Genomic DNA, 18,133 nt, shown 5'->3' with positions numbered 1-18,133 from the left:
TTTGCATGACATTAAAAGAAGTTTGTTTTTAAAACGTTTACTGGCATGTTATTCGTTTTGTGAGGTACTTTGGTGATAAATCCTTTTGGGCATGAATTTTTTTCCACATGGCTAACGTATATTTCTGCATAGAAACCGTTATATCAGGTCTCCCACTGTTGTAAATGAGTGGGAGGGGCCTTTTTTAGCGCCTTGTTGCGCAGTTAAAATTCTAGCACAGTCTTCCTGCTTCTTCCTCCTTGATCCAGGACGTCTCTAGAGAGCTCAGGGGTCTTCAAAATTCGTTTTTGAGGGAGGTAATCAGTCACAGCAGACCTGTGACAGTGTGTTTGACTGTGATAAAAACATTAAATCTTAATTTGATATCCGTTTTTTTGGGTACTGAGGGGTTAATCATCCTTTTTGCTAACGGGTGCAATCCTCTGCTAATTAATACATTTAAAGAATTGTTGTCTATAACTGAATTAGTTCTTTGTTATTCAACTGTGTTTTTAAAAAAGCGCTGCAGCGTTTTTTATATTGCTTGTAAACTTATTGAAAGTAATTTCCAAGCTTGCTAGCTTCATTGCTAGTCTGTTTAAACATGTCTGATACAGAGGAATCTGCTTGTTCATTATGTTTAAAAGCCGATGTGGAGCCCAATAGAAATATGTGTACCAATTGTATTGATATTACTTTGAATAAAAGTCAATCTGTACCGATAAAGAAATTATCACCAGACAACGAGGGGGAAGTTATGCCGTCTAACTCTCCTCACGTGTCAGTACCTTCGTCTCCCGCTCGGGAGGTGCGTGAGATTGAGGCGCCAAGTACATCAAGGCCCTTACAAATCACTTTACATGATATGGCTAATGTTATGAAAGAAGTATTATACAATATGCCCGAGTTAAGAGGCAAGCGCGACAGCTCTGGATTAAGGACAGAGCGCGCCGATGACACGAGAGCCATGTCTGATACTGCGTCACAATTTGCAGAACATGAGGACGGAGAGCTTCATTCTGTGGGTGACGGTTCTGATTCGGGGAGACCGGATTCAGGAATTTCAAATTTTAAATTTAAGCTTGAGAACCTCCGCGTGTTGCTAGGGGAGGTGTTAGCGGCTCTGAATGATTGTGACATGGTGGCAATCCCAGAGAAATTATGTAGGCTGGATAAATACTATGCGGTACCGGTGTGTACTGACGTTTTTTCCTATACCAAAGAGGCTTACAGAGATTATTAGCAAGGAGTGGGATAGACCCGGTGTGCCTTTTTCCCCTCCTCCGATATTTAGAAAAATGTTCCCTATAGACGCCACCACACGAGACTTATGGCAGACGGTCCCTAAGGTGGAGGGAGCAGTTTCTACTTTAGCCAAGCGTACCACTATCCCGGTAGAGGATAGCTGTGCTTTCTCAGATCCAATGGATAAAAAATTAGAGGGTTACCTTAAGAAAATGTTTGTTCAACAAGGTTTTATATTACAGCCTCTTGCATGCATTGCGCCTGTCGCTTCTGCAGCGGCATTCTGGTTTGAGTCTTTGGAAGAGGCGATTCGCACAGCACCATTGGATGAGTCTTTGAGCAAGTTTAGAACCCTTAAGCTGGCTAATGTGTTTGTTTCGGATGCCGTAGTGCATTTAACCAAACTTACGGCTAAGAATTCCGGATTCGCCATACAGGCGCGCAGAGCGCTATGGCTTAAGTCCTGGTCAGCAGATGTAACTCCTAAGTCTAAACTACTGAACATTCCTTTCAAAGGGCAGACCTTATTCGGGCCCGGCTTGAAGGAAATTATTGCTGACATTACTGGAGGTAAGGGCCACACCCTTCCTCAGGACAGGGCCAAATCAAAGGCCAAACAGTCTAATTTTCGTGCCTTTCGTAATTTCAAGGCAGGAGCAGCATCAACTTCCTCCGCTCCAAAACAGGAAGGAACTACTGCTTGTTACAGACAGGGTTGGAAAGGCAACCAGTCATGGAAAAAGGGCAAGCAGGCCAGAAAGCCTACTTCCGCCCCTAAGACAGCATGAAGACAGGGCCCCCTTTCCGGAGACGGATCTAGTGGGGGGCAGACTTTCTCTCTTTGCCAGGCTTGGGCAAGAGATGTACAGGATCCCTGGACGTTGGAGATTATATCTCAGGGATACCTTCTGGATTTCAAAACTTCTCCTCCACAAGGGAGGTTCCATCTGTCAAGGTTATCAACAAACCTAGTAAAGAAAGAGGCATTTCTACAATGTGTACAAGACCTCTTAGTGATGGGAGTGATCCACCCAGTTCCGCGAACGGAACAGGGGCAAGGGTTTTATTCAAATCTGTTTGTGGTTCCCAAAAAAGAGGGAACCTTCAGACCAATCTTAGACTTAAAGATCTTAAACAAATTCCTAAGGGTTCCATCGTTCAACATGGAAACCGTTCGGACCATCCTACCCATGATCCAAGAGGGTCAATATATGACCACAGTGGACTTAAAGGATGCCTACCTTCACATACCAATTCACAGAGATCATTATCGGTACCTAAGGTTTGCCTTTCTAGACAGGCATTACCAGTTTGTAGCTCTTCCCTTCGGGTCGGCTACGGCCCCGAGAATTTTTACAAAGGTTCTGGGCTCACTTCTGGCGGTACTAAGACCACGAGGCATAGCGGTGGCTCCGTACCAAGACGACATTCTGATACAAACGTCAAGTTTTCAAAAGGCAAAGTCTCATACAGAGATAGTTCTAGCATTTCTGAGGTCGCATGGGTGGAAAGTGAACGTGGAAAAGAGTTCTCTGTTACCACTCACAAGGGTCCCTTTTCTAGGGACTCTTATAGATTCTGTAGAGATGAAGATTTACCTGACGGAGTCCAGGTTATCAAAGATTCTCAATGCTTGTCGTGTCCTTCACTCCATTCCAAGCCCATCAGTAGCTCAGTGCATGGAAGTAATCGGCTTAATGGTCGCGGCAATGGACATAGTGCCATTTGTGCGCCTACATCTCAGACCGCTGCAACTATGCATGCTAAGTCAATGGAACGGGGATTACTCAGATCTGTCCCCTTTGCTAAATCTGGACCAGAAGACCAGAGATTCTCTTCTCTGGTGGTTATCACGGGTTCATCTGTCCAAAGGAATGACTTTTCGCAGACCAGATTGGACGATTGTAACAACAGATGCCAGCCTACTAGGCTGGGGAGCAGTCTGGAACTCCCTGAAGGCTCAGGGATCATGGACTCCGGAGGAGAAACTCCTCCCGATAAACATTCTAGAATTAAGAGCAATATCCAATGCTCTTCTAGCTTGGCCTCAGTTAGCAACACTGAGGTTCATCAGATTTCAGTCGGACAACATCACGACTGTGGCTTACATCAATCATCAAGGGGGAACCAGGAGTTCCCTAGCGATGTTGGAAGTCTTGAAGATAATTCGCTGGGCAGAGTCTCACTCTTGCCACCTGTCAGCGATCTACATCCCAGGCGTGGAGAACTGGGAGGCAGATTTTCTAAGTCGCCAGACTTTTCATCCGGGGGAGTGGGAACTTCACCCGGAGGTATTTGCTCAACTGATTCATCGTTGGGGCAAACCGGATCTGGATCTCATGGCATCTCGCCAGAACGCCAAGCTTCCTTGTTACGGATCCAGGTCCAGGGACCCGGGTGCGGTGCTGGTAGATGCACTAGCAGCCCCTTGGGTTTTCAACATAGCTTATGTGTTTCCACCTTTTCCGTTGCTACCTCGACTGATTGCCAGGATCAAACAGAAGAGAGCATCTGTGATTCTGATAGCGCCTGCGTAGCCACGCAGGACCTTGTATGCAGACCTAGTGGACATGTCGTCCTGTCCACCATGGTCTCTACCCCTGAGGCAGGACCTTCTAATTCAGGGTCCTTTCAACCATCCAAACCTAATTTCTCTGAGGCTGACTGCTTGGAAATTGAACGCTTGATTCTATCAAAGCGTGGGTTTTCGGATTCGGTTATTGATACATTAATACAGGCTCGGAAACCTGTTACCAGAAAAATTTACCATAAAATATGGCGTAAATATTTATATTGGTGTGAATCCAAGAGTTACTCATGGAGTAGGGTTAGGATTCCTAGGATATTGTCCTTTCTACAAGAGGGTTTAGAAAAGGGCTTATCCGCTAGTTCACTAAAGGGACAGATTTCTGCTCTGTCTATTGTTTTACACAAGCGTCTGGCGGAGAATCCAGACGTCCAGGCCTTTTGTCAGGCTTTGACTAGAATTAAACCTGTGTTTTAAACTGTTGCTCCTCCTTGGAGCTTAAACTTGGTTCTTAAAGTTCTTCAGGGTGTTCCGTTTGAACCCCTTCATTCCATTGATATTAAACTTTTATCTTGGAAAGTTCTGTTTTTGATGGCTATTTCCTCAGCTCGAAGAGTCTCTGAGTTATCTGCCTTACATTGCGATTCCCCTTATCTGATCTTTCATTCAGACAAGGTAGTCCTGCGTACTAATCCTGGGTTTTTACCTAAGGTTGTTTCTAACAGGAATATCAATCAAGAGATTGTTGTTCCATCATTATGTCCTAATCCTTCTTCAAAGAAGGAACGTCTTTTGCATAATCTAGACGTGGTCCGTGCCCTGAAGTTCTACTTACAGGCAACTAAAGATTTTCGGCAAACTTCTTCTCTGTTTGTCGTTTACTCTGGACAGAGGAGAGGTCAAAAGGCTTCGGCTACCTCTCTCTCTTTTTGGCTTCGTAGCATAATACGTTTAGCCTATGAGACTGCTGGACAGCAGCCTCCTGAAAGAATTACAGCTCATTCCACTAGAGCTGTGGCTTCCACCTGGGCCTTTAAGAATGAGGCCTCTGTTGAACAGATTTGCAAGGCTGCAACTTGGTCTTCACTTCATACTTTTTCCAAATTTTACAAATTTGACACTTTTGCTTCTTCGGAGGCTGTTTTTGGGAGAAAGGTTCTACAGGCAGTGGTTCCTTCTGTTTAATGTTCCTGCCTTGTCCCTCCCATCATCCGTTTACTTTAGCTTTGGTATTGGTATCCCATAAGTAATGGATGACCCGTGGACTGAACACACTTAACAAGAGAAAACATAATTTATGCTTACCTGATAAATTTATTTCTCTTGTAGTGTGTTCAGTCCACGGCCCGCCCTGTCTTTTTAGAGGCAGGTTCTAAATTTTAAATTATAACTCCAGTCACCACTGCACCCTATAGTTTCTCCTTTTTCGTCTTGTTTCGGTCGAATGACTGGATATGACATGTGAGGGGAGGAGCTATATAGCAGCTCTGCTTGGGTGATCCTCTTGCAACTTCCTGTTGGGAAGGAGAATATATCCCATAAGTAATGGATGACCCGTGGACTGAACACACTACAAGAGAAATAAATTTATCAGGTAAGCATAAATTATGTTTTTGACCATTCTGTTCCTTTAAGTTGTTTTTATTGTTATGTCTGTATAAAAAGAAAACCCATAAGTAGGTCAAAGAAATGTTACAGTCAATATTTCTATATTTAATTACCATGAAATACTTTAGCTGAATTTTATCAATCTGTTTAGATTTTATAACACATGTGTTTAATAATAATGTATTTTCTCTTTCTAACCAGCAATTCAGTACTGTTGCCAAAATGGATACAGGGGAATATTACTGTGAAGCCAGCAATGGGATTGGAAAGACTCAGCGATGTGTTGCAAAAAGTATGCAAGTTGGTAAGTATATAACAGCGCATGATATTACTAACACAGCTGTAATTATTTTGAACATGTTGGAATAAATCATATTTCTCTTGGTCCACGGATCATCCATTACTTGTGGGATATTCTCCTTCCCAACAGGAAGTTGCAAGAGGATCACCCACAGCAGAGCTGCTATATAGCTCCTCCCCTAACTTTCATACCCAGTCATTCTCTTGCAAGCCTCAACCAAGATGGAGGTCGTAAGAGGAGTGTGGTGTTTTATACTTAGTTTATTCTTCAATCAAAAGTTTGTTATTTTTAAATGGTGCCGGAGTGTACTGTTTATCTCAGGCAGTATTTAGAAGAAGAATCTGCCTGCGTTTTCTATGATCTTAGCAGAAGTAACTAAGATCCATGGCTGTTCTCACATATTCTGAGGAGTGAGGTAACTTCAGAGAGGGAATGGCGTGCAGGTTTTCCTGCAATAAGGTATGTGCAGTTAATATTTTTCTAGGGATGGAATTTGCTAGAAAATGCTGCTGATACCGAACTAATGTAAGTAAAGCCTTAAATGCAGTTATAGCGACTGGTATCAGGCTTATTAACAGAGATACATACTCTTATAAAAATGTAATATAAAACGTTTGCTGGCATGTTTAATCGTTTTTATATGTATTTGGTGATAAAACTTATTGGGGCCTAGTTTTTTTCCACATGGCTGGCTTGAATTTTGCCTAGTAACAGTTTCCTTAGGCTTTCCACTGTTGTAATATGAGTGGGAGGGGCCTTTTTTAGTGCTTTTCTGTGCAGCTAAAAATACTGACAGAGACATTCAGCTTCCCTCTGCATGATCCAGGACATCTCTGGAGGGCTCAAAAGGCTTCAAAGTCGTTTTTGAGGGAGGTTAAAAGCCACAGTAGAGCTGTGGCAGTTGTTGTGACTGTTTGAAAAAAAAAACAAAAAACAAAAAAAAACGTTTTTTTGTCTTTTATTATTCAGTTTTGGGTATTAAGGGGTTAATCATCCATTTGCAAGTGGGTGCAATGCTCTGCTAACTTGTTACATACACTGTAAAAATTTTGTTAGTGTAACTGCCTTTTTTCACTGTTATTTCAAATTTTGACAAAATGTGTGTTTCTTAAAGGTGCAGTAACGTTTTTTATATTGCTTGTAAACTTGTTTAAAGTGTTTTCCAAGCTTGCTAGTCTCATTGCTAGTCTGTTTAAACATGTCTGACACAGAGGAAACTACTTGTTCATTATGTTTGAAAGCCATGGTGGAGCCCCATAGGAGAATGTGTATTAAATGTATTGATTTCACCTTAAACAGTAAAGATCAGTCTTTAACTATAAAAGAAATATCACCAGAAGATTCTGACGAGGGGGAAGTTATGCCGACTAACTCTCCCCACGTGTCAGACCCTTCGCCTCCCGCTCAGGGGATGCACGCTAATATGGCGCCAATTACATCAGGGACGCCCATAGCGATTACCTTGCAGGACATGGCTGCAATCATGAATAATACCCTGTCAGAGGTATTATCCAGGTTGCCTGAATTAAGAGGCAAGCGCGATTGCTCTGGGGTTAGGAGAAATACAGAGCACGCAGATGCTGTAAGGGCCATGTCTGATACTGCGTCACAATATGCAGATCATGAGGACGGAGAGCTTCAGTCTGTGGGTGACATCTCTGATTCGGGGAAACCTGATTCAGAGATTTCTAATGTTAAATTTAAGCTTGAGAACCTCCGTGTGTTGCTTGGGGAGGTATTGGCTGCTCTGAATGACTGTAACACAGTTGCAGTACCAGAGAAATTGTGTAGGATGGATAAATACTATGCGGTACCGGTGTGTACTGATGTTTTTCCTATACCTAAAAGGCTTACAGAAATTATTAGCAAGGAGTGGGATAGACCGGGGGTGCCTTTTTCCCCACCTCCTATATTTAGAAAAATGTTTCCAATAGACGCCACTACACGGTACTTATGGCAGACGGTCCCTAAGGTGGAGGGAGCAGTTTCTACTTTAGCAAAGCGTACTACTATCCCGGTTGAGGACAGTTGTGCTTTTTCAGATCCAATGGATAAAAAATTGGAGGGTTACCTTAAGAAAATGTTTGTTCAACAAGGTTTTATTTTACAGCCCCTTGCATGCATTGCGCCTGTCACGGCCGCGGCGGCATTCTGGTTTGAGGCCCTGGAAGAGGCCATCCATACAGCTCCATTGACTGAAATTATTGACAAGCTTAGAACACTTAAGCTAGCTAACTCATTTGTTTCTGATGCCATTGTTCATTTGACTATACTAACGGCTAAGAATTCCGGATTCGCCATCCAAGCGCGTAGGGCGCTATGGCTTAAATCCTGGTCAGCTGACGTGACTTCGAAGTCTAAATTACTCAACATTCCTTTCAAGGGGCAGACCTTATTCGGGCCTGGTTTGAAGGAAATGATTGCTGACATTACTGGAGGTAAGGGTCACACCCTTCCTCAGGACAGGGCCAAAGCAAAGGCCAAACAGTCTAATTTTCGTGCCTTTCGAAATTTCAAGGCAGGTGCAGCATCAACTTCCTCCACTTCAAAACAAGAGGGAACTTTTGCTCAAACTAACCAGGCCTGGAAACCTAACCAGTCCTGGAACAAAGGCAAGCAGGCCAGAAAGCCTGCTGCTGCCTCTAAGACAGCATGAAGGAACGGCCCCCTATCCGGCGACGGATCTAGAAGGGGGCAGACTTTCTCTCTTCGCCCAGGCGTGGGCAAGAGATGTTCAGGATCCCTGGGCGTTGGAGATCATATCTCAGGGATATGTTCTGGACTTCAAAGCTTCCCCTCCACAAGGGAGATTTCATCTTGCAAGGCTATCTGCAAATCAGATAAAGAAAGAGGCATTCCTACGTTGTGTGCAAGACCTCCTAGTTATGAGAGTGATCCATCCAGTTCCGTGGACGGAACAAGGACAGGGTTTTTATTCAAATCTGTTTGTGGTTCCCAAAAAAGAGGGAACCTTCAGACCAATTTTGGATCTAAAGATCTTAAACAAATTCCTCAGAGTTCCATCTTTCAAAATGGAAACTATTCGGACCATCCTACCCATGATCCAAGAAGGTCAGTACATGACCACAGTGGACTTAAAGGATGCCTACCTTCATATACCGATTCACAAAGATCATCATTGGTTTCTAAGGTTTGCCTTTCTAGACAGGCATTACCAATTTGTAGCTCTTCCCTTCGGGTTGGCTACAGCCCCGAGAATCTTTACAAAGGTTCTGGGCTCACTTCTGGCGGTTCTAAGACCGCGAGGCATAGCGGTGGCTCCGTATCTAGACGACATCCTGATACAGACATCAAGCTTTCAAGTTGCCAAGTCTCATACAGAGATAGTTCTGGCATTTCTGAGGTTGCACGGGTGGAAAGTGAACGAGAAAAGAGTTATCTATCCCCACTCACAAGAGTCTCCTTCTTAGGGACTCTTATAGATTCTGTAGAAATGAAAATTTACCTGATGGAGTCCAGGTTATCAAAACTTCTAAATGCTTGCCGTGTTCTTCACTCCATTCCGCGCCCTTCGGTAGCTCAGTGTATGGAGGTAATCGGCTTAATGGTAGCGGCAATGGACATAGTGCCATTTGCGCGCCTTCATCTCAGACCGCTGCAATTATGCATGCTGAGTCAGTGGAATGGGGATTACACAGATTTGTCCCCTCTGCTAAATCTGGATCAAGAGACCAGAGATTCTCTTCTCTGGTGGTTGTCTCGGGTACACCTGTCCAAGGGTATGACCTTTCGCAGGCCAGATTGGACAATTGTAACAACAGATGTCAGCCTTCTAGGTTGGGGTGCAGTCTGAAATTCCCTGAAGGCACAGGGATCGTGGACTCAGGAGGAGAAACTCCTTCCAATAAATATTCTGGAGTTAAGAGCGATATTCAATACTCTTCTGGCTTGGCCTCAGTTAGCAACACTGAGGTTCATCAGATTTCAGTCGGACAACATCACGACTGTGGCTTACATCAACCATCAAGGGGGAACCAGGAGTTCCCTAGCGATGTTAGAAGTCTCAAAAATTATTCGCTGGGCAGAGTACCACTCTTGCCACCTGTCAGCAATCCATATCCCAGGCGTGGAGAACTGGGAGGCGGATTTTCTAAGTCATCAGACTTTCCATCCGGGGGAGTGGGAACTCCATCCGGAGGTGTTTGCTCAGTTGATTCATCGTTGGGGCAAACCAGAGTTGGATCTCATGGCGTCTCGCCAGAACGCCAAGCTTCCTTGTTACGGATCCAGGTCCAGGGACCCAGAAGCGACGCTGATAGATGCGCTAGCAGCGCCTTGGTTCTTCATCCTGGCTTATGTGTTTCCACCGTTTCCTCTGCTCCCTCGACTGATTGACAAAATCAAACAGGAGAGAGCATCGGTGATTCTGATAGCACCTGCGTGGCCACGCAGGACTTGGTATGCAGACCTAGTGGACATGTCATCCTTTCCTCCATGGACTCTGCCTCTAAGACAGGACCTTCTGATACAAGGTCCTTTCAATCATCCAAATCTAATTTCTCTGAGACTGACTGCATGGAGATTGAACGCTTGATTCATTGATACTTTAATACAGGCACGAAAGCCTGTTACCAGTAAAATATACCACAAGATATGGAGTAAATATCTTTATTGGTGTGAATCCAAGACTTACTCATGGAGTAAAGTTAGGATTCCTAGAATATTGTCTTTTCTCCAAGAGGGCTTGGACAAAGGATTATCAGCTAGTTCCTTAAAGGGACAGATTTCTGCTCTGTCTATTCTTTTGCACAAGCGTCTGGCAGAGGTTCCAGACGTCCAGGCATTTTGCCAGGCTTTGGTTAGATTTAAGCCTGTGTTTAAACCTGTTGCTCACCCGTGGAGCTTAAACTTGGTTCTTAAGGTTCTTCAAGGAGTTCCGTTTGAACCCCTTCATTCCATTGATATTAAACTTTTATCTTGGAAAGTTCTGTTTTTGATGGCTATTTCCTCGGCTCTGAGAGTCTCTAAGCTATCTGCCTTACAATGTGATTCTCCCTATCTGATTTTTCATGCAGATAAGGTAGTTCTGCGTACCAAACCTGGGTTTTTACCTAAGGTGGTTTCTAACAAGAATATCAATAAAGAGATTGTTGTTCCATCGTTGTGCCCTAATCCTTCTTCAAAGAAGGAACATCTTTTACATAATCTGGACGTAGTCCGTGCCTTGAAGTTTTACTTACAAGCTACTAAGGATTTTCGTCAAACATCTTTCCTGTTTGTCGTTTACTCTGGACAGAGGAGAGGTCAAAAAGCTTCGGCAACCTCTCTTTCCTTTTGGCTTCGGAGTGTAATAAGCCTAGCCTATGAGACTGCTGGACAGCAGCCCCCTGAAAGGATTACAGCTCATTCTACTAGAGCTGTGGCTTCCACCTGGGCCTTCAAAAATGAGGCCTCTGTTTAACAGATTTGCAAGGCTGCGACTTGGTCTTTGCTTCACACTTTTTCAAAATTTTACAAATTTGATACTTTTGCTTCTTCAGAGGCTGTGTTTGGGAGAAAGGTTCTTCAGGCAGTGGTTCCTTCCGCTTAATCCTGCCTTGTCCCTCCCATCATCCGTGTACTTTAGCTTTGGTATTGGTATCCCACAAGTAATGGATGATCCGTGGACTGGATACACTTAACAAGAGAAAACATAATTTATGCTTACCTGATAAATTTATTTCTCTTGTAGTGTATCCAGTCCACGGCCCGCCCTATCCTTTTAAGGCAGGTCTAAATTTTAATTAAACTATATTCACCACTGCACCCTATGGTTTCTCCTTTCTCTGTTTGTTTTCGGTCGAATAACTGGATATGACAGTTAGGGGAGGAGCTATATAGCAGCTGTGCTGTGGGTGATCCTCCTTTCAACTTCCTGTTGGGAAGGAGAATATCCCACAAGTAATGGATGATCTGTGGACTGGATACACTACAAGAGAAATAAATTTATCAGGTAAGCATAAATTATGTTTTTACATAAGACATAAAGTAGGAGACAATTTTCTTTTTGCACTATTGCTTGTCTAAAACTTTGTGTTTAACCCCAAAAAGGGGTTAAGAGCATAGTCAAAGTCCACTCCATAGTAACAATACTATCCTATTCAAGAGTTGAACACAGCTGGTGAGCGTATCATGAGCGGCATATGTGCATAGCAGCCAGTTGTGTTCATCTCAGTATCAGCAACGTTTTGCCAATCCTAAATTTACTTTAAAGATACATTAAACTCAAAGTTTTATTCACCATAAAATTGCAGTGTTTACACTTTCCTTATAAAGGATGAAGTGCATTCTATGAAATGCAGAACGATGACCTTAAAGGGACAGTCTACACCAGAATTGTTATTGTTTAAAAAGATAGATAATCCCTTTATTATCTATTCCCCAGTTTTGCATAACTAACACTATTATATTAATACACTTTTTACCTCTGTAATTTCCTTGTATTTAAGCCTCTGCCCCCTTATTTCTGTTGTTTTACATTTTAGCCAATCAGTGCTGACTCCTCTGTAACTCCAAGGGTGTGAGCACAATGTTATCTATAAGGCACACATGAACTAACGCCCTCTATTTGTGATTTTTTTTTTAAATGCATTCCGATAAGAGGCGGTCTTCAAGGGCTTTGAAATTAGCATATTATCCTACCTAGGTTTAGCTTTCAACTAAGAATACCAAGAGAACAAAGCAAATTTGTTGATAAAAGTAAAGTTGTTTAAAATGACATACTCTATCTGAATCATGACAGTTTATTTTTGACTAGACTGTCCCTTTAATGCTGTACAGTGAATGTATGATATGTGCAGGACCTTGTATATATTTTTTTATAATTGGACACAACAAAGGAGGTAAGATAAACACCATTCAAGTGGTGTGTCTCGAGCCTGCAAAATAACTCATAGTTTTCTAACAATATAACAATTTTAAATGGCTTTAAAACACTTTTTTTTGCAGATTGCTTTGAAAGGCAGTGATTAATTTCTGGTACATAAATAACCATGTTGCCTTACTGCCCCTTTTAAACAAATAGATATAATAGTTAAAGGGATATTAAACTCAACATTTTTTTTTATGGTTCAGATAGAGAATACAATTTTTAAAAAAATTCCAATTTACTTCTATTATCAAATTTATTTCATTCTCATGTTATTCTTTGTTGAAGGGATACCTAGGTAGGTAGCGTGCACATTCCTAGAGCACTACATGAGAGGAAATAGTGCTGCCATCTAGTGCTCTTGCTAATGTATAACATTGTTATAAAGCTGCTGCCATCTAGTGCTCTTGCTAATGTATAACATTGTTATAAAGCTGCTGCCATCTAGTGCTCTTGCTAATGTATAACATTGTTATAAAACTGCTGCCATCTAGTGCTCTTGCTAATGTATAACATTGTTATAAAGCTGCTACCATCTAGTGCTCTTGCTAATGTATAACATTGTTATAAAGCTGCTGCCATCTAGTGCTCTTGCTAATGTATAACATTGTTATAAAGCTGCTGCCATCTAGTGCTCTTGCTAATGTATAACATTGTTATAAAGCTGCTGCCATCTAGTGCTCCTGCTAATGTATAACATTGTTATAAAGCTGCTGCCATCTAGTGCTCTTGCTAATGTATAACATTGTTATAAAACTGCTGCCATCTAGTGCTCTTGCTAATGTATAACATTGTTATAAAGCTGCTGCCATCTAGTGCTCTTGCTAATGTATAACATTGTTATAAAGCTGCTGCCATCTAGTGCTCTTGCTAATGTATAACATTGTTATAAACTGCTGCCATCTAGTGCTCTTGTGAATGTATAACATTGTTATAAAGCTGCTGCCATCTACTGCTCTTGCTAATGTATAACATTGTTATAAAGCTGCTGCCATCTAGTGCTCCTGCTAATGTATAACATTGTTATAAAGCTGCTGCCATCTAGTGCTCCTGCTAATGTATAACATTGTTATAAAGCTGCTGCCATCTAGTGCTCTTGCTAATGTATAACATTGTTATAAAGCTGCTGCCATCTAGTGCTCTTGCTAATGTATAACATTGTTATAAAACTGCTGCCATCTAGTGCTCTTGCTAATGTATAACATTGTTATAAAGCTGCTACCATCTAGTGCTCTTGCTAATGTATAACATTGTTATAAAGCTGCTGCCATCTAGTGCTCTTGCTAATGTATAACATTGTTATAAAGCTGCTGCCATCTAGTGCTCTTGCTAATGTATAACATTGTTATAAAGCTGCTGCCATCTAGTGCTCCTGCTAATGTATAACATTGTTATAAAGCTGCTGCCATCTAGTGCTCTTGCTAATGTATAACATTGTTATAAAACTGCTGCCATCTAGTGCTCTTGCTAATGTATAACATTGTTATAAAGCTGCTGCCATCTAGTGCTCTTGCTAATGTATAACATTGTTATAAAGCTGCTGCCATCTAGTGCTCTTGCTAATGTATAACATTGTTATAAACTGCTGCCATCTAGTGCTCTTGTGAATGTATAACATTGTTATAAAGCTGCTGCCATCTACTGCTCTTGCTAATGTATAACATTGTTATAAAGCTGCTGCCATCTAGTGCTCCTGCTAATGTATAACATTGTTATAAAGCTGCTGCCATCTAGTGCTCCTGCTAATGTATAACATTGTTATAAAGCTGCTGCCATCTAGTGCTCTTGCTAATGTATAACATTGTTATAAAGCTGCTGCCATCTAGTGCTCTTGCTAATGTATAACATTGTTATAAAGCTGCTGCCATCTAATGCTCTTGCTAATGTATAACATTGTTATAAAGCTGCTGCCATCTAGTGCTCCTGCTAATGTATAACATTGTTATAAAGCTGCTGCCATCTAGTGCTCCTGCTAATGTATAACATTGTTATAAAGCTGCTGACATATAGTGCTCCTGCTAATGTATAACATTGTTATAAAGCTGCTGCCATCTAGTGCTCTTGCTAATGTATAACATTGTTATAAAGCTGCTGCCATCTAGTGCTCCTGCTAATGTATAACATTGTTATAAAGCTGCTGACATATAGTGCTCCTGCTAATGTATAACATTGTTATAAAGCTGCTGACATATAGTGCTCCTGCTAATGTATAACATTGTTATAAAGCTGCTGACATATAGTGCTCCTGCTAATGTATAACATTGTTATAAAGCTGCTGCCATCTAGTGCTCTTGCTAATTAATAACATTGTTATAAAGCTGCTGCCATCTAGTACTCTTGCTAATGTATAACATTGTTATAAAGCTGCTGCCATCTAGTGCTCCTGCTAATGTATAACATTGTTATAAAGCTGCTGACATATAGTGCTCCTGCTAATGTATAACATTGTTATAAAGCTGCTGCCATCTAGTGCTCTTGCTAATGTATAACATTGTTATAAAGCTGCTGCCATCTAGTGCTCCTGCTAATGTATAACATTGTTATAAAGCTGCTGACATATAGTGCTCCTGCTAATGTATAACATTGTTATAAAGCTGCTGACATATAGTGCTCCTGCTAATGTATAACATTGTTATAAAGCTGCTGCCATCTAGTGCTCCTGCTAATGTATAACATTGTTATAAAGCTGCTGCCATCTAGTGCTCTTGCTAATTAATAACATTGTTATAAAGCTGCTGCCATCTAGTACTCTTGCTAATGTATAACATTGTTATAAAGCTGCTGCCATCTAGTGCTCTTGCTAATGTATAACATTGTTATAAAGCTGCTGCCATCTAGTGCTCTTGCTAATGTATAACATTGTTATAAAACTGCTGCCATCTAGTGCTCTTGCTAATGTATAACATTGTTATAAAGCTGCTGCCATCTAGTGTTCTTGCTAATGTATAACATTGTTATAAAGCTGCTGCCATCTAGTGCTCTTGCTAATGTATAACATTGTTATAAAGCTGCTGCCATCTAGTGCTCTTGCTAATGTATAACATTGTTATAAAGCTGCTGCCATCTAGTGCTCTTGCTAATGTATAACATTGTTATAAAGCTGCTGCCATCTAGTGCTCTTGCTAACGTATAACATTGTTATAAAGCTGCTGCCATCTAGTGCTCTTGCTAATGTATAACATTGTTATAAAGCTGCTGCCATCTAGTATTCTTTCTAATGTATAACATTGTTATAAAGCTGCTGCCATCTAGTGCTGCAGACACATGCACACTCTTGAGCTAACATTTCTGCTTTTCAATTAAGGATAACAAGAAAACTAAGAAAATATAATAAAAGTAAATTCGAAAATTGTTTAAAATGTTATGTTCTATCTAAATCATGAAAGAAAACATTTGGGTTTTATGTCCCTTTAAGCAATAGTGCATTAAGAAAATGCTTTAACGCATGATTAGAGCATTTTCCTATTCCAATTTATGCTCTGTTAGTATTGCATGTGACAAATAACTATGCTGTAAAGGAAGAGAACGGCAGATGATGAAGAAAATATATGGTTAGAATAACTTGCTTCAGCAAAATCAATTTTTTCTTGGTCTTATGTTTACCTTTCATGGATCTTACAAGATTTGGAGACAGAAGTGCTTTTAACAAGTGAGTTATTTCCTTTATATTCTTCAACTGGTGCCAGGTGGCTTGGTGAACCTACAGCATGAAGGATTATCTTTGTGCAGGGCTTGATAAATTTATATCTGAGAGCTGAGAACATTGATACACATTTTAAAGGGACAATCTTTTAAACAATGATTTGTGTGTGTGTATGTGTATATACAGTGGGGCAAAAAAGTATTTAGTCAGCCACCAATTGTGCAAGTTCTCCCACTTAAGAAGATGAGAGAGGTCTGTAATTTTAATCATCGGTATACCTCAACTATGAGAGACAAAAAGTGGAAACAAATCCAGACACTCACATTGTCTGATTTGGAAAGAATTTATTTGCAAATTATGGTGGAAAATAAGTATTTGGTCAATATCAAAAGTTCATCTCAATACTTTGTTATATATCCTTTGTTGGCAATGACAGAGGTCAAACGTTTTCTATAAGTCTTCACAAGGTTGTCACACACTGTTGCTGGTATGTTGGCCCATTCCTGCATGCAGATCTCCTCTAGAGCAGTGATGTTTTGGGGCTGTCGCTGGGCAACACGGACTTTCAACTCCCTCCAAATGTTTTCTATGGGGTTGAGATCTGGAGACTGGCTAGGCCACTCCAGAACCTTGAAATGCTTCTTACGAAGCCACTCCTTCGTTGCCCGGGCGATGTGTTTGGGATCATTGTCATGCTGAAAGACCCAGCCACTTTTCATCTTCAATGCCTTTGCTGATGGAAGGAGGTTTGCACTCAAAATCTCATGATACATGGCCCCATTCATTCTTTCATGTACACGGATCAGTCGTCCTGTTCCCTTTGCAGAGAAACAACCCCAAAGCATGATGTTGCCACCCCCATGCTTCACAGTAGGTATGGCATTCTCTCTCCTCCAAACACAACGAGTTGTGTTACGACCAAACAGTTCTACTTTGGTTTCATCTGACCATATGACATTCTCTAAATCCGCTTCTGGATCATCCAAATGCTCTCTAGCATACTTCAGGATCTGAGTCCCTGGCGGCGTAGTGTGTTACTGATGCTAACCTTTGTTACGTTGGTCCCAGCTCTCTGCAGGTCATTCACTAGGTCCCCCAGTGTGGTTCTGGGATGTTTGCTCACCGTTTTTGTGATCATTTTGACCCCACGGGGTGAGATCTTGCGTGGAGCCCCAGATTGAGGGAAATTGTCAGTGGTCTTGTATGTCTTCCATTTTCTAATTATTGCTCCCACAGTTGATTTCGTCACACCAAGCTGCTTGCCTATTGCAGATTCAGTCTTCCCAGCCTGGTGCAGGTCTACTATTTTGTTTCTGGTGTCCTTCGACATCTCTTTGGTCTTCACCATAGTGGAGTTTGGAGTGTGACTGTTTGAGGTTGTGGACATGTGTCTTTTATACTGATAACAAGTTCAAACAGGTGCCATTAATACAGGTAATGAGTGGAAGACAGAGGAGCCTCTTAAAGAAGAAGATACAGGTCTGTGAGAGCCAGAAATCTTGCTTGTTTGTAAGTGACCAAATACTTATTTTCCACCATAATTTGCAAATAAATTCTTTCCAAATCAGACAATGTGATTGTCTGGATTTGTTTCCACATTTTGTCTCTCATAGTTGAGGTATACCTATGATGAAAATTACAGGCTTCTCTCATCTTCTTAAGTGGGAGAACTTGCACAATTGGTGGCCGACTAAATACTTTTTTTTCCCCACTGTATATATATATAAAATCTTTTAAACAATGATTTGTGTGTGTGTGTATATATATATATATATATACTGTATATATATATATATATATATATATATATATATATATATATATATATATATATATATAATCTTTTAAAAAAACAAGGACAAGGGATAACAATTGCTTCTCTGTTGGGATTTGTCAAGCCCTGTTTTAAAGGGACATTCAAGTTAGATTATACCTTGAAAATGTAGAGGCAAGATGGGACAG

The 18,133-nt window shown here is 41.2% G+C and overlaps 1 protein-coding gene across 1 annotated transcript in view; it reads left to right on the top strand.

Moving 5' to 3' along the window:
• Nucleotides 1-18,133, top strand: part of LOC128652247 (junctional adhesion molecule B) — a gene marked incomplete at its 5' end in the record, with an annotated part of 149,434 nt that overhangs the window by 36,717 nt on the left and 94,584 nt on the right. Inside the window, one exon of the mRNA XM_053705184.1 lies at nucleotides 5,561-5,663. Within this exon, the coding sequence (XP_053561159.1) occupies nucleotides 5,561-5,663 (103 nt within the window). The remainder of the gene's footprint in view (nucleotides 1-5,560; nucleotides 5,664-18,133) is intronic.

Source organism: Bombina bombina, chromosome 3, assembly GCF_027579735.1.
Source record: "Bombina bombina isolate aBomBom1 chromosome 3, aBomBom1.pri, whole genome shotgun sequence".
Classification (NCBI taxonomy): domain Eukaryota; kingdom Metazoa; phylum Chordata; class Amphibia; order Anura; family Bombinatoridae; genus Bombina; species Bombina bombina.
This window is presented reverse-complemented; position numbering and strand designations above follow the sequence as displayed.